Source organism: Dermacentor albipictus, chromosome 8, assembly GCF_038994185.2.
Source record: "Dermacentor albipictus isolate Rhodes 1998 colony chromosome 8, USDA_Dalb.pri_finalv2, whole genome shotgun sequence".
NCBI classification, from domain to species: Eukaryota; Metazoa; Arthropoda; class Arachnida; order Ixodida; family Ixodidae; genus Dermacentor; species Dermacentor albipictus.
In genome coordinates, this window is record NC_091828.1 from 99,504,797 (window position 1) to 99,520,318 (window position 15,522).

A 15,522-nucleotide genomic window follows, 5' to 3' on the forward strand; every position below is an offset into this window, starting at 1 on the left:
TATCGCCCGTCCTCTTCGACGTGGCAATGATTGGCCTGGCAAGAAAACTTAAGGAGATCCGAGGCATCCAGCACGCGATATACGCCCACGACGTTACAATCTGGGTCACCCAAGGATCCCTCGGAGAGAAGCAAGAAAAACTGCAGGAAGCGGCGACCTGCGTGGAAAACTACACCAGAGAAAGGGGACTGCGATGCTCCATGGAGAAGTCGGAGCTCCTCAGGGTCGGCAAGCACCCAACGCAAGCGACACCGGAGGTGACCCTCGAGGGACACAACATCCCGGAGAAGAACATGATTAGGATCCTGGCCATTCAGCCGTAATCTTAACCGACTCCTTGTCTGTTGGCTCCGCTGTATCTGTGCCCAATTAAAGTATCATTCTCTGAGAATTTCATTCATTGGTTCCCCAACATTTACGCCTCATCCACCTGGTATGGGTGCCAGGGCACGTGGGGCTCACTTTAAACGAGTCAGCAGACGCACTAGCAGCGGTATCTCTTAAAGGTCCGGTACTGAGGATCCTAAAACCTTCGGCATACGTCACTTCTGCAAGATTTAAAATTTTTTCCATTCAAGAAGAACATGCCAAATCATGTGTATTAGATAACGCCTATTTTCAGCACCTTTGATTTCCTTGGCACAGCGGATGGTGTGAAACAAGAAAATTTGAAGTTTCATTTACGCATCTGCGTTGCCGAATACCACGGCTTAATTTCTATTCCCATAGGTCTACTTTGGCACCTTCTCCTAAGTGTGTTTACTGCAATGAACCCGAAACTATGGATCATTTCTTTATATAGTGTCGTAGGTTCAACGTGCATAGAAAACGACTTCTAGAAGGTCCCTTCCACCAACTTGGATTAGCCATTACGCTACCGATCATTCTGTCTCTGGGGGCGTCGGCACTAGGACACTGTAATAGGAACGTATGTGATGCCATATATAATTTTATAATGGAAACAAGTAGACTTCCATGCTAATTTTACTCTTATTTTCGAAAACAATAAACCAAAATATAAACTTCTAATTTTAAGAAACTATAGCATGAAAATTATTATTAACGATTAGAATTAATTTGATATCGCATTTTCAGTAAAATAGATCCTATTTAGGTATTTATTCTTTTCCAACCCACTGCCGCCCGATTCATGGCCAATCACCCGTAGTGGGTCGTGCTATAACTGCACGCACTACCCAGTACTTGAGAAGACATGAAGTCTTTGATTTGCGTCACAGTGCTCTTCGTACTGGAAGCAGCAGTGTTAATAAAGACAGTCGCGTACTGGGAAAGTGGGGGTGCCAGCTTGGTGGAGGAAGAAGATGGTCTAAATGTGAGTAATATATTTGTGAGCAGCTGGTGTCGGAAAATATATCTCTCGACTGCAGTGACCGCAGTGGCGTAGCTAGGTCGTCTGGCACCCGGGGCCCATAGGTCTCCTGTCACGCACCCCCCCCCCCCCCCCGCCAGCTGTAGTCGAAGATATCGACAATTTCCCAGGTGTCTTCAGACGTACATGACACCCCCCCCCCTCTAGCCCCTTGCAAACGGGGCCCACGGCCGCCTCTGTTGCTACCCCACTGAGCAAAATGGCTCACTGGATACGACACTCTGCTCCTGAGCATCCTGCAGGAAACTACATTTCTAAACGCGACGGCAGGGCCCCGGGACCCGAACCCCCTCCCTGGGCGATGCCGAAGCCTACTCCCCCCACCATTACCAGTGGGTTCTGTTACTCGCATCATTAAAGGTTTCTTGAGTTTCTTTTGGGACCCGAGCAGCTGGTCGCCTACCCCCCCCCCTCCCTCGCCCTCCTGGAAAAATGAACTTTCCGCCTATGGCCTTCATTCATTTGCCGCGGTTTATGTTGTGCGTTGAAGAAACGCGCGTTGTAGAAATCGATCCCAAGCGCACCACTATGGCGTCTTATAGACACCTCCCCCCTTCCCCTAGTTCGAGTGTTATCGCACTCCAGCAAAGTTGTGTGATCGAGTGTTTATAATTCCGATGTGCCATTATTCCTTTGCTCTTAATGTTGGCCTCACTGTTTGCTACTTTCAGGTTACCCGAGTGTTACCGAGTCTTTCTGAAGTCATGCCACAGAAGAAAGATACCGGATTTTGGACAGGAACGCTTGTGATACAGGCGTTTGCAAAACGCGCTGTAACAGAAAAGTTTAGGTGGAGTGCTGCTGCGGATGCAGAAGCACATCTCCCTTTACATGCTGTGGAACAAGTCGATGCAAGGCTTTCTAATATTGAGAACTATGAAACGACTGCACAGGTATTCCTCGCGTTGCTGCCTTGGTGTGGACCAAAAGATTACCCCAAGTTTCACGCAGTTTTGGTTTTGGGTCACGTGTTGCTTGAAACAGCAGTGATGTGGAAGGCCGTGGAGGCTACAGGAAAACTCAGGCCAGGCGGCCCGGTAAGTATTTCCACGATATCCTTGTGACCTATATTTGTGACGAATTAGTGCATATTTCTCAAAGATGTCATGTGAGGAAAACGATTGGCCGTCACACATACAAGAGGCATCCCAAAGATTAAAACGTCTTGTCTGTTATATTGTAGTTAGTAATTATGCCCTTGCAGCTGGGTTTTCTCGAGAGAAGTAGGCATAACGGTCAATCAATATACTGGCAAATTTTCCTCCCTGGGGTGCTAAAATACTGCCGGTCTTTGTTGGTGCTTGCATTAGGATAGGTAGGCCACTCAGGTATTGTGCTGTCACAGCGCTGTGGCATTACCTTAAGAGCCTGTCCATACGTCGCAGTTCGTCAAAAGGCGAGCTTCACATACCTCGGCGGGCAAATGACGCAAGACCTATTCTGCATGTCACAGCATCGTGTTGAATTTTGTGTCCATGTGTTACATCTGTGTTCTTACACCAGTGTTACACATGCACAATCAGCCGGAGCTGGATTTAGTGCGAACCGAGGCGGTCTGTAAGCAACGCGTAATATATGCAAATACAGACATCACCTCCAGCACAAGTATGTTGTCGTCACTCTGATGTCTTCTCGCCACCTCCATCTTATCGTCAGCATTTCTTTGTTGCTATGCCATCATAATCGTACAGTCCACAATCCAATGCTGTGCTGCCCTCTTCGTCATGCCTTAGTGATTATTTCATCGTTGTCATTCAAGCATTGTAATTATCAGTAGACATTTGTAGCACGAAAAGTCGAAACCCATTCAAATAATTAAAGATTCAAGAATTAACTTCTTAAATGGTTACTTTACGGCACATATTGAAATTATCAATTGTAGGTGGCGAGTTTGCAAGACGTATCTGCTTAAGATGAATCTCCAGGATAACACCAGTTTTGAGAGTATATTTTCCAAAGTGTAGGACGGTTCAATTACTTTTGTTCTTTTATTTATAAAAGTGCATTTTTTAATAGAGTCAGTTTAACAAAAGTTCACTTTGCGGCATGTTTGATCGTGCACATCTACAAACTAGTGTAATACTGGGAATTCATTCCAAGTCGATACACCTTGCAAACTCGCCGGCTCCAATTTGCAAATTGCAGTATGTGCCATAAAGTGATTAATTAGGATGTTAATTACTGTATTTTATTTAGATGAATATGAGTTTTAATTTCTCGTGTAAGTGTTTTCGCCTCCGTGAATAATCCAGCTCAAAGACTAGAATTGTGTTATCTGCAGCAGGCAATTTCTAAATATACTGGAAAACATAAAAATTACCGCCCCGTACATAGCTCTCTATAGAGCACACAGTCTATCTATGATTGTACTTCTCATCGCTATATGTTTTGAGCTTTTCCCACGTGCTGCTCATAACAGTCATCGGCACATGTATGAGTCCAGTTGTTCTGACACCCTGCACCTGGATCGGAAAGTTGTGGCTTGCACTTCGAATTATCATTACATTTGTTTCTTCCTTTCATTATTTCCTGTTTCATATACCTTCATACTTAACCTTATCTCTAACATGCCTGTTGATTGTCAGTGATGCATCTCTAATTTCGCATTATACGATCATTTTCTGTGCCTCTGTCCTGTTAGTGTAGTATTTACTGGTTATAATTAGGCCTAGTTCCATTGTTCCCCACTGTGGGTCAACTTTTCTCCTGTGCAGTTATGCTAAAATACCCTAGCCATCCATGCATTCTTTACGAGTTCGCTAACACTGGAAATGTGCTAATCCCCCCTTCTAAATAACCAACCATGTACCCCTTGGCTTCTTGAACGTATTAGTACAATGGATGGGCATAAGGCACAAAACTTTGACATCAGCAATAAGCAGGCTCTTGGAGCCGATAGACACGGTCTGCTTTCTGAGCACGCTTGAACCAATTCTTCGACTCCTGCTAGTGGAAGTTTTCGCACAAGTTCTGGGAAACGTCTCGCCGTGGTGCTTTTATGGCGAGTGCTGGCAACTAACCCCCCTGAATCCCACAGGGGTCTCTGAAGACATACGTACGTCAAAATGACTTCATGGGTGCAGAGATGGGTGCAGAGACGCTCTCCTGCAGAAATGTCCAACTTGTCGGTATTCAAACGGCGCCGGCACATGCTCTGATGCTGGAATGGCGCTCCTAACGGGGTAGAGATATGAACTAGAGAATGATAATTTGATCGTGACATCACTTGGCACATTTGACTGTCGGAGTAAGCTCTGCTCTCGCAGCCGCTTGGTTCGAAAGTAATGGTTGGTAGCCATGCCACTCGAATATCAGAGTGTGAAGCAAGTGCAGAAGAAAATCCACAGAACAAGCATTTTAGTTCCACGTTAAATGCGTGTGCTAGCCTTAGCGTGCGGTGCAAAGCTAACGCTGTCATATGCTACAGTACACGGTTCAAATTTGTATAGCGGAACCAAGCAGGACGCTAACGTGACCAAAATAAAACCATTGGACGTTCAATAAGTGCCCTGAGAGTGCCTCCTGGATGTGCCAAGAGAAAAACAATTTGGCGGTGTGTCCATCATTTGGAGATGCTTGAAGACTTGAATGCTGTTGGCAATCTATCCAGCATCGTGAGCTAGAGCCCCATCACCTCTTGCCTATACTGGACATAGACAGTGTGTAATCACAGAAGTCCTTACTTTTGCTACTATACGCTACACTAAAAGCATCTAATGAATAGCTTGAATGACAATTATATTCCGCTTAAATGCGCTCGATACTAAATTATTTTCTTATAAAAGGACAGCGTGCCACGTGAAGTGATGTTAGTAATTATTCGCAATGTCATTACCTTAGAATGTTTTCTAGTTTGATTCAGTCATTTTTTGTCAAAATATTTACCAGCAAAATTATAGACATTTTATTTACTCCCAGGGTGCCCTTTCCCTCCCCCCCCCCATAGCGACCTCTCGTATTTCTCAACACACAGTTCAATAAATTCTTGGAATAAAACACCAGACTAGCGTATCACGTAATTTGTGACATAACACGCAGTCACTCACTGCGGAGCTTCTTTTCACCCATGCATCTCAGACATTGCTATTTTCTTTCCCACGCTGTGCAAATGAGCTGTACTTTCAGTGCATCTTATCTGCTGCAGATGGGCAGAAAATTTACCTGCTGTATTTTCTATTACAGGGAACCGTGTTGGTGGTGACATTCTGGTATTACATCATAGAGATTGCATTCCTCATCATTCATGTCATTGCAAGAGACCTATCTGTCCCATATGCCATGTCGTCAAACAGTTGGTTTGCTTACACGCAGATCTGTGAGTAAATGTTAACATTTCTGTCCATTTAGCTTTTTGTTTGCGAACACATTCTTCGGATCTCTCGGATTTTAGAAATACAGAACAAATCTTGCAGAACTCATCAATGATGGTTATCAATGTGAGCGAGTAGCCAAGTTCATCTAGAAAGCTATTCGCGTTAATGAGCATATAGCGAGGGTTGCTCCTGTGTGCCCAACCGCAGAATTTAAACCTTCAGTCGCCCCACAGCTGTAGACGCTAGCGCCACACAGTGATGCGGGAGAGAAATGCCCTGAGGAGGTTTGGCAGACAAGGCAGTATGACCGAGTTTTTTCGTGGCAATAGTCCGGGCTGTACCAGCACCAGCCAGGCAGGCACAGGTGCTGCTGTTAAGCCATTTTGCGCGTGCGATGGTCAAGCACGACAATAGCAAGCACGCGTGGTGCTCTTCACAGTGCACAAACAGACTTGCTCGCAACAAGCTAATGCTCCTTTCCAGCAAAATTCTCAGAATGTGGTGAGGCAAGCCATTGAACCAACCGGTGAGACAATGTGTGAGATCGTTTGTTTTCCAGTTCTATAATACAGCGAAGCTGTTGGCGGTTGGTCGGGAATTTTCATGGCATCATCCTCACGAAAAAAGAAAACATTCTACGACTAAAAGAAAGAAAAACCTTCAGCGACTGAAGCGAAGAATGTATAGATTCTTTCTTATCACGCACACAGTATACAGCACAGCATTCGTTTCAATGAAGAGCAAGCATCCAAACCACATCCTTGATGACAAGGTGCTCCTAATTACAATACGAAGCACGCAGCACATAGGTTTCTCAATAAAGATTACAGTTGTGCCAGCTGTGGCGGCGATGGCGACTTGCGACATGGCGAGTGACGTCATTAGGCCTTCCACATATAAAAGAACCAGCCAAGTGGCTGATTTCATTATTCTTCCAGCACCGCTACGGGTGGACAATGCGTAGTCAGGACTCCCGAGAAGCAGCATGAATACGAGGAGCAGCAAAGCGAAAAGAAATAGCAATACGACCAGTGGCGGCGTGCTGCTAAAGTTATCATTACACCTATCATTATTGTTATTCTAAAATATCATTACTACCGGTCGTGGGTACTCGCTTTATACCACACCTTTGGAGATTTAGACTGTATAATCGCCATGCCGAAAGCCCGCTATTTACAAAATCTTCCTTTTGTAGAAGTGCAGCTTGTGTGATAAATGTGTCCGCTGTGTGGGAACCTCCGCCTGAGTGGGCCCACTTGTTGGACGCATGTATGTGTTTGCCAGGGGTCTTGAGTGTGATGTTCTCTCTACAATTCATTGTCAGTATTGTTTTCCATGTAATAAATAAATAATTGAAAAAGCCCACATGGTCTACTGGTTAAGGCACTTGACTCAGGAATGCAGGGTCGAAAGTGTGAATCCTGCTGAAGTTAACTCTCATTTGCCCAATTTCTTACGATCCCATAAATGCCTACTATCAGTAATTCTAATATAAATTACTTGCGACTACAGATGTCAAGTTTATTTGCCACTGAAGATAAAGGTCTAATATAAGCTCTCACACATTTCCTTCAAGAAGCCTCTAAGACCTCTAAAAACGTGGCATCAGCACAGCCACAGGAGATTTTAATGAAGTGTATACGCAGATGTTTCAACTTGACACTTCATTTAGACGTTTCGATTATCCATTAACGAATTATTTCAGTCGTTACTTAGTTCTTTCGGTGTCTCATGGGATATGTCACGTAATGACAGCGGCATTTTGTCACATTTGCCACAAATTGATCTACAATGTACTGCCGTGCCCTCGGCCTCGCTTGCAGTCCTCCTCCAAACAGCCATTTCGGTTTTAATCTCGATTTAGTGTGCCATCTATAGGTCATGGGTATAATGAATCACTTGGCAATGAAAGTGACGCCGTTGCGCTAGAGCACCCTCTCACTGCATCGGCGCCTCTGTATCAGAGCTGAAAGTCCCCTGGCCACTACAAAAACAGACGAAACTGCCGCCCTCCCCAACCTAGCCCCCTCCTAAAAGAAGAAAAAAAAGAAGAAAAATATGGAGAAAAGTCACTAGGGAATCTGATCTGCTTCATCACGTTCCTAGGTGTGTGCTTTTGAAATGGATGTGCATAAACGATGATGATGTATGGGGTTTTATGGCGCAAAGGCCAGGAATGGCCAAAGAGCGCCATGTCAGTGGTAGTGGGTGTGCAGTGTACCTATGATTACTATGAAATTGGTGTGACGTGGCTGTAAAGGGGCCTTAAAATATACGCTCTAAAGTGCATAAAATCTGTGTAATAAAATTATGGCGACAACATATGACTTGTACTATGCACATTTCGATGCATTTAAAAAGAATGATACGATAGGTAAAATATATCAGATTATAAGAAATGCTAGAGCACTTCTGCCTCCTTAGAGCCCTTAAATACACAAGGGCCTGGAGGCATGTGCTATGCAAAGCAATTATCGCAGCGGCATCCTCTGAAGAGAGGAGGCGCTACGAATGCATGGGACTAACAGCATGTAAAACCACATCTCGGAGAAAACCTAGGACTGTGTCTGTAATAAAAAGCGGTTCTGGGCAAAGAAACATCGCAGGATGAAGGGGAATGTGCTGTCGGTAGGCTAAGGAAAAATGTCTCTTTCTCTCAGATTCGGCTTCCCCACACTCCAGGAGGACGTGGAGTACGGTCAGCCTCTCCCCGCATCTACCACAGGTTGGAGGTTCACTACCGGTGAGTAGAAAGTTATGGGTGCAAAATGTGTGTCGTATTCTTAAACGACAGAATAGGACATCTGTTCGGCGCGATTTTGTTGTTGAGGGCCAGAGTCCTAACTGTGGCTTTATTAGGTGGAGCTTATTATTCTTTTCCGCGTCCCACATGCGTTGCCAGTGGGCCCGCAGCCTCCTTCTCAAGAAAGGCCTCAGATCTGTGATAGGCACCTCAACGGTAGGGTTAACGGCTTGCGATACTATAGACGTGGCCATCTCGTCCGCCAGAACGTTGCCCTCGATGCCCCTATGGCCAGGCACCCAGCATATAATGATATGCTGGTTTGATATGTACGCTTTACACAAGACGGAATATAGTTCATGAAATACTGGATTTTTGTGTGTATAGAGTGACATCAGGGCCTTCACGACACTTAGGGAGTCTGTATATATCGCTGACTTTTGGAGTTTTGATTTTCTTATATGCTTCACAGCAGTCAGTAATGCGTAGGCCTCGGCCGTAAATATACTTGTTTCCGGATGTAGTACATCAGATTCTGAGAAGGATGGGCCGACGGCAGCATACGACACCCCGGCATTAGACTTCGAAGCGTCTGTGTAGAACTCTGCGCAGGAGTGCTTGTGCTGGAGTTCTACGAAATGAGTTCGTATTTCGATCTCTGGTGCCTGTTTTGTTACCTCTAAAAAGGATATGTCACATTCTATGACCTGCCACTCCCAAGGCGGTAACAATTGGTTTGGATACATTAGGCGAGGCTCGAGGAGTGGGACATGCATCGCATCACTAAGCTCCCTCACTCGAAGAATAATTTAGAATAATTTAGAATAATTGAATTTGGAATAATTGAAGAAATGCATCAGCTTGTAAAGAAACTTGAAAGAAAATTGAGAGCCTAAGAGAGAGGTAAAGAGCTAGAAACGAAAAGTGAAGGTAGGGAAGTTAACCAAGGACATACCCGGCTGGTGGCCCTACACTTCGGCAAGGGAAAAGGGGAAGAATAGATGAGGGGGAGACAGCAGAAAAATAATAAAGTGTCAGTCGTTCACAGAGCCAGTCGTAGAGGAATGACCACTGTTATGAGAGCTAGTTCAGCCTTTGAGAAAAAAATATTGGCGGTTTCTGAACAATAATCCGAACGACATGCACTTACTGTTATTCGCACAGAACTAATCCTTTCATCTTTTTTTAAGGTTTTGTGAACGAAAGCTGGGATATCATGCATAAATGTGCGCTTACTTCGCTACAATTTGACCTTTGATAATGGACAACACGTCCCAACGTGAAGCACATAGTTTTCCACAAAACCGCATCAAACGCGGCTGTTATATTTTGCATGGCATAACTTATACATATCTACAAAATCGGTTCAGAAATATGATGTGCTGATGTTAACGAAACGTCGAGGACTCGACTTTCGCGAGAGACGACAGCAAATCAACACAGATGGAATGCGTACACTCTCACGCACTTCGAATACGTTGCTGGTTGGGCAAAAAATCCAACTCATGGTGAGCTTCATCCGTGCATGAACCTTCACGTCCAAAAAGGGTGTGAGTGTGCGAGTTATAGATTGATTTTCACCCTTTTTCGCTTTGAAGGGTGTGAATTAATAAACATTCCAGGCACACTCGAAGACAGAGCTTATGAGGCCACCAGCCATCCCGGCTCACCCTGAATCCTTGCACTCACCTCAGATTACTTAAAGGTACGACGCCAGAGGGCAGAAACTGGAGTGTGAGTGAGTGAGTGAGTGAAAAACTTTATTAGTTCTAGATTCGCTGGTCTTCTGCGGTCTTCATTTGGCTTCGTCCATCTTCCAGCACAATGGTCGGTTGCCATTAGTCCAGGGCTCCGCTGGATGCTGCTGCCAGTTGTGCTCGCCAAATCAGACCTTCTTGTTCGACCTGGCGATCGCTGGAGAGCACTCCCTACCATTGCTCCACACTCGGGTTTGGTATAACCGCTACCAGGTCTAACTTCTGGCATGTCCACGTTATGGGATACAGCGTGGGTGTTTCGTGGCACCAGGGGCATTTGTCATTGTATTGTGTGGGATAAATATTGCTGAGTACGTTTGGGTACGGTACGAGCCCGTTTATAGTAATTTAGTATCACCGAATAGTCTTGGGTACATGTTAGGTCTCCTCGAGGTGGCCTACGTTGGATGCTCGGTAATAAGTGTACCCTCGAGCTATCCTGTCCGCCTCTTGGTTCCCTGCCACTCCCGTGTGTCCCGGCGTCCATGCTATCGTATGCCTAATTGGTTCTTCTTTGGTTTGTCGTTGTGTTATGTGGTCTCCGGAGCGGAGTATGCGGAGCGCTCCGTGCCCTATTCTGCCGCGTAGGTAGTTGCGGCACGCCGTTTGTCAGTCTGTAAGGATTGTTAGAGACCGTTAGCGCCAGCGCTGTAGTTTCTTTTGGGTGGAAAGTGGTCACGTGACATTGCTTCGCCGCTGCGAGATCGCACGTGGCGATTTTATCCCGGAATTCAGGACGTTTATTCAACTTTTTTTTTGACAAACGTTGCCCCCTTGTTCATATGTAGGAATGACTGCCTCATTGGAACCGCAAGTCGCTGATATCGTTCTCCTTAATAGGGGTGGTGGTAGTATGGTTGCAGAAATATAAGCGCAAATGCTTTAATTAACATGTTTTCGTTACGCCGGTTTCAGCAAACGAAACCCTTTGATCCTCGTTGAAGACGCTTCACCTCAAAACATAATTACAGAAAAGCACGTATCCTTTGTCTTATTGTACCCCAAGGCGCATGCGATCGAATTACGACTACAGGGCACGATCATCCGCTTCTTATGCAGGCTAATAAAGGCGCGCCGATCTCTAAGCCTCTGCATTTTTGGGGGCAATAAAATTTAATTCGCTACAAATATTTATCGGCCAACGGTATTGCTGTATGGTAAGCTCACTGCGGATGACACTTGCAGCATCAAGTTATGCAGATCAAACAGCCGCATTTACAGGACGTAGACGGCCAACGATAACGATCCTATTGTATCTCGACGAGGATTCCAGGGCTTCTACCAGCCCGCTTGTGTTCGCGCTTCCGTAGGTCCCCGCCACTGAGACAATACACCGGTGCCGTTTGAGGTGCCAGCGTAATAGGGACAGGGTTCTTTTTTCGTTGTGGGTGCACAATTCGCAATGTGGGAATCCGAGGCAAGTGCCTGGCACTATCACGACGCTTAGGCCTCCGAGTTCGTTGCGAGAATATTCCCTCAGCTGAAGGCCGGCGTGCCACAACACTTTGTTGCAGGCTGTCAGGTGTCGCAGCCGATCATGGAAGCGACTTCCGTCCCGTGTGCGTGTAGAGGGAATCATCCCCGAACCAGCGACTTCACCTTTGCAAGAAGATCTGGATCTCTGGAAGATTGCGGGAATTCTTTAGCTGGTGCCGACGTAGACGTTGCGTCTACCGCCTATGGTTGGTGTTTGCGTTTTCAGTGGCCGCTTCAATTTCCGCCGCTCATTCACGCACCTGCGCTGAACGTGAATTTGAAGCACAAGAAAGGCATGCGGTTAAGCTGTTGATACGTCGTGAAATTTAGTAGGTGTACGGGGTTAGGCGCTAGAGTGATTCCACGTGTCACTCTTTGCGTGTTTCATTGGCTGTCACGTGACTGCCGGCCTGCATTATCTATACGCGGCAATGACTGCCTTTGAGTTACGAGTCGTGTCAACCAATAAAAAAGAGAAAAAAAACGTGGCTTGCGTATTGTTCGGTAACAGTGCACATATGCGTCCAGGACCATTTAGGGGCCGCTAAGCGCCATCGTGCACATGCAAGCGCAGAATATTCTTCCTTCGACAAAGACTGACAGTTCGAAATGTAAAAAAAAAAACAAAGTTTATCAATTTAGAAAGATAAGTCCACCCGCTCTTGAAGAAAAGGTGAGCGATACCTATCAGAAGTGGACGGTTACACTGCTGACGAGTAATTTGTGTGGATTCCGTGGCCTCGGCACAGTAAAGGGTGCAATAAATGCGTAACGAGGAATATCCGCTTACACTTATCAGCTAAATTTGTAAAATTTATCTTGAGAACTTCGTGAAACTAGCAAAACAAGACAAAATGATAACATATGTCGTTCTCGCGGTTGAATTTCGCGGTGGCAAAAATTTCGTCACGGCGTTGATGTATCGACTCGAAAATTCACGTTCTGCGCATAGGAACTGTGGCGACCGCGCAAAAACGAAAAAAAAGAACGAAACCACAGAAAAGAAAGGAATCTCGTAGTTTCTTCCGAAAGGCGAGACGTTGTTAACGCTAGAGATTACTTTAGGATGTGACGTAAGCGACATGCGTACACGTGGGGAGGGTTTGCCGTCATTGCGATTAAGCGTGTGCTCGACGGTCTGCATTGTCAGTCAAGATTGCTTGTGGAGCTACTCCTCCCATCCTCCCTGACAATGTCGATGTTTTAACGCTCTTGCTACCTATGCGTCTTGTGATTGGTTGAAGATTGGGCTACGCACAACGTGTGTGTGAAAAGCAGCCGGCATTTGAGTGACCATCGCAGACACCTGTCCCCACGAGAGACAGGGACCGCAGTGGCCACGTCGGCACCGCGGTGATCACTTCGACAGCCCTGCCTGAAAGATGGATTTCCCAATGGAGGGCGAGTTCGCTTCTGGCGAGCTGGTTCGTCTGAACTGCACGCGAGGCCAGAACCGCGTCTGTCAGCTGCTGCGACACCTGACAGCCTGCAACGAAGTCCTGTGGCACGCGGGTCTTCAGCTCACAGAAGACAACAGAGACGAGCTCGGAGAAGTGAGCGTCGTGATTGCCCCCACCATTCGCCGCCGATTACCGAGCCACACTGAGCGGGTGGCCATCTACCTCCTGTGCCGCCTCATCGCTGAGCACCGGTGCATTGTGTCTGCAGAGCTGCACTACACAGTGGCAAACGCAGGTCCGCTGGACGCAGTCCTGGCGTCTTCGTCGAGTCTGAGAAGACTCAGAGTCATCGGAATCGCGACAGACGACCCAGCAATCCGCAAGGCGATGGCCGACAGATTCAGGTCCTTCCACTACGCTGGCGAATTCGCGTGCCAGCATGTCGGCGGCCATTGCGGTGAGAGAATGACGATCCCCAATTGCCTGCTCACGCGAGACGGTGCCGCACTCACGTCGTTGGACGTGGCGGCAACGAGAATAAGCCGTCCCACGGCCGCGAAGCTCATCGATGCGCTCATCGATAACAGCACGATCACGGAACTCGCCGTCGGAGCCTGCGTCTTTTCGTGTGGCCCCCGGAACCGACCGTCAGAGCGGTTTGTGCAGTATCTGACCATGGAAGACGCGACGCTTCGTAAACTCACTCTGAGCGCGGTCTACTTCGATACCGCACCAGGATGGCCCATCCTCGTGCAGGCCATCTCCGCAATGACAACGCTGCACGAGTTCGCGGCAGAGTTTTATGTCGGAAGCCGAGACTGTGGGCTCTTCACGAGAGTGATTGCCGAGAGTCGTAGTCTCCGCACGTTGAGCCTGCGATTCACGGGCTTCGGCGATGGACTGATTAATCACCACCCACTACAACGCGCGCGCGCGGTCAATGCTCGCGCTTGGGCATCTGCGTTGCAGAGAAACACAACTCTGGAGGAGCTGGTCCTGGACATCTTGTGGTCCACAACCGAAGACTGCTGCATCTTACTGCGAGCACTGAAGCACAACCGCTCCATCCAGAAATTGACCTTGCACAGTCTTCCCCACGACGGTGGCCTGCGCGATGTCTGCGGCACGATACGGGAGTGCGGACTCGCCCACAGAGTCTGCATCGGCGACCATCGCGTTGGACCTCGAGATCTGGCGACGCTTTCGGACTGTCGCGAAGTGACGGCCGTCGTTCTCAGTTACGGATACCTTCGCGGCAGGAGTGACCTCCGAAGCGCCTTGGATGTCTTGGGTACTTGCAGCCACGTCACATCGCTTAGCGTATTTCTCGACTTTTTCCTCGACAGCGTTTATGAGTCACTTTCCACTTACATAAGAAACGCGCCCGCGTTGAGAGCAATTGAGATCAGTGTCTGGATGGCGGACGTCGGCGACGACGAGTCTCTACGTGATTCTATGTTTGACTTGTGCGACGCCTTCTCTTCGAACCTCGGCATCGCCAAGATCGTGCTGGAGTCAATGGTGCAGTTGCGCGATGATGTCTACCCGGTGCTCGCCCGTGCCGCCACGAATCCCCGTCTTCACGAGCTCTCTTTCAAGGTCTTCGGCGAAATCTTCTGCGTGGCCTTCCTGGGACGTCTAATGCCCCGTCTGGCCCAGAGGTACAACCTGCTTCGCCTCGAAATAAACGATTGCCCACCTGTCAACACCGAGATGTTCGCTGCCCAAGACATCGTGCGACGTAACTGCAGTCTCGTGGAACGAGCGACCAGATTCGTGTTGGGAGACCACGACCCCTACTGCGCGCGGGCCTTCGTGATCCTCTCGGAGCACCCGGTACTCGTTGACAACGTTCGAGTCAGGGCGTCGCTAGGAGGAGAGGCCGAAGCTGCGGCCACGGTCAGTGGCGCCCGGCAGTGGCTGGCCCATAGCGACGTCCACGAGTACATGCGCGTGACCGGCGTGGTCAAGAAACGCGTCGAGTGCAATGCACGGCACGACGGCAGCATGCAGTTGGACCAGTTGAACTACGACTGCTGGATTCACATTCGCCGGTACCTGAAGGTAGCCGACGTATTGGAACCCTGAAGGGAGTTCGCCAAGTCATTCTTTGTGTAGCGCCTTCGCCGAACGATCGTTTTGGAGTCTGCTCCCCGATGACCCCAATGCTGGCGTTCATGGAGCCTTCACAGAGCCCCATAACGAGCGGTCGACATACTATTGTGCTTTAATTATGCCTCGAATGGTTACACTTCCTGATGCAATGTGTCGTGCCCTCACCAGGGGGATTTGTGTGTAGCAAACGGTACCAATCGCCACTCGCTCCCGTGTTGACTTATATCGTAGGCGACAAATGTGCCCGAAGATGAGTTTGAGGCGAAGTTTGGTTTCGGGATGTGGAATGCACGCGGCCATTGTTTGTTCGAGCCATCCCATTTCATTT

At 47.7% G+C, this 15,522-nt stretch overlaps 1 protein-coding gene across 1 annotated transcript in view; it reads left to right on the forward strand.

Moving 5' to 3' along the window:
- The window catches only part of LOC139049294 (uncharacterized), an 88,978-nt gene that overhangs the window by 41,728 nt on the left and 31,728 nt on the right, over window positions 1-15,522 (forward strand). Inside the window, exons 2-5 of the mRNA XM_070524672.1 lie at window positions 2,062-2,163; window positions 2,284-2,427; window positions 5,573-5,705; window positions 8,364-8,446. Of these exons, the coding sequence (XP_070380773.1) occupies window positions 2,062-2,163; window positions 2,284-2,427; window positions 5,573-5,705; window positions 8,364-8,446 (462 nt within the window). The remainder of the gene's footprint in view (window positions 1-2,061; window positions 2,164-2,283; window positions 2,428-5,572; window positions 5,706-8,363; window positions 8,447-15,522) is intronic.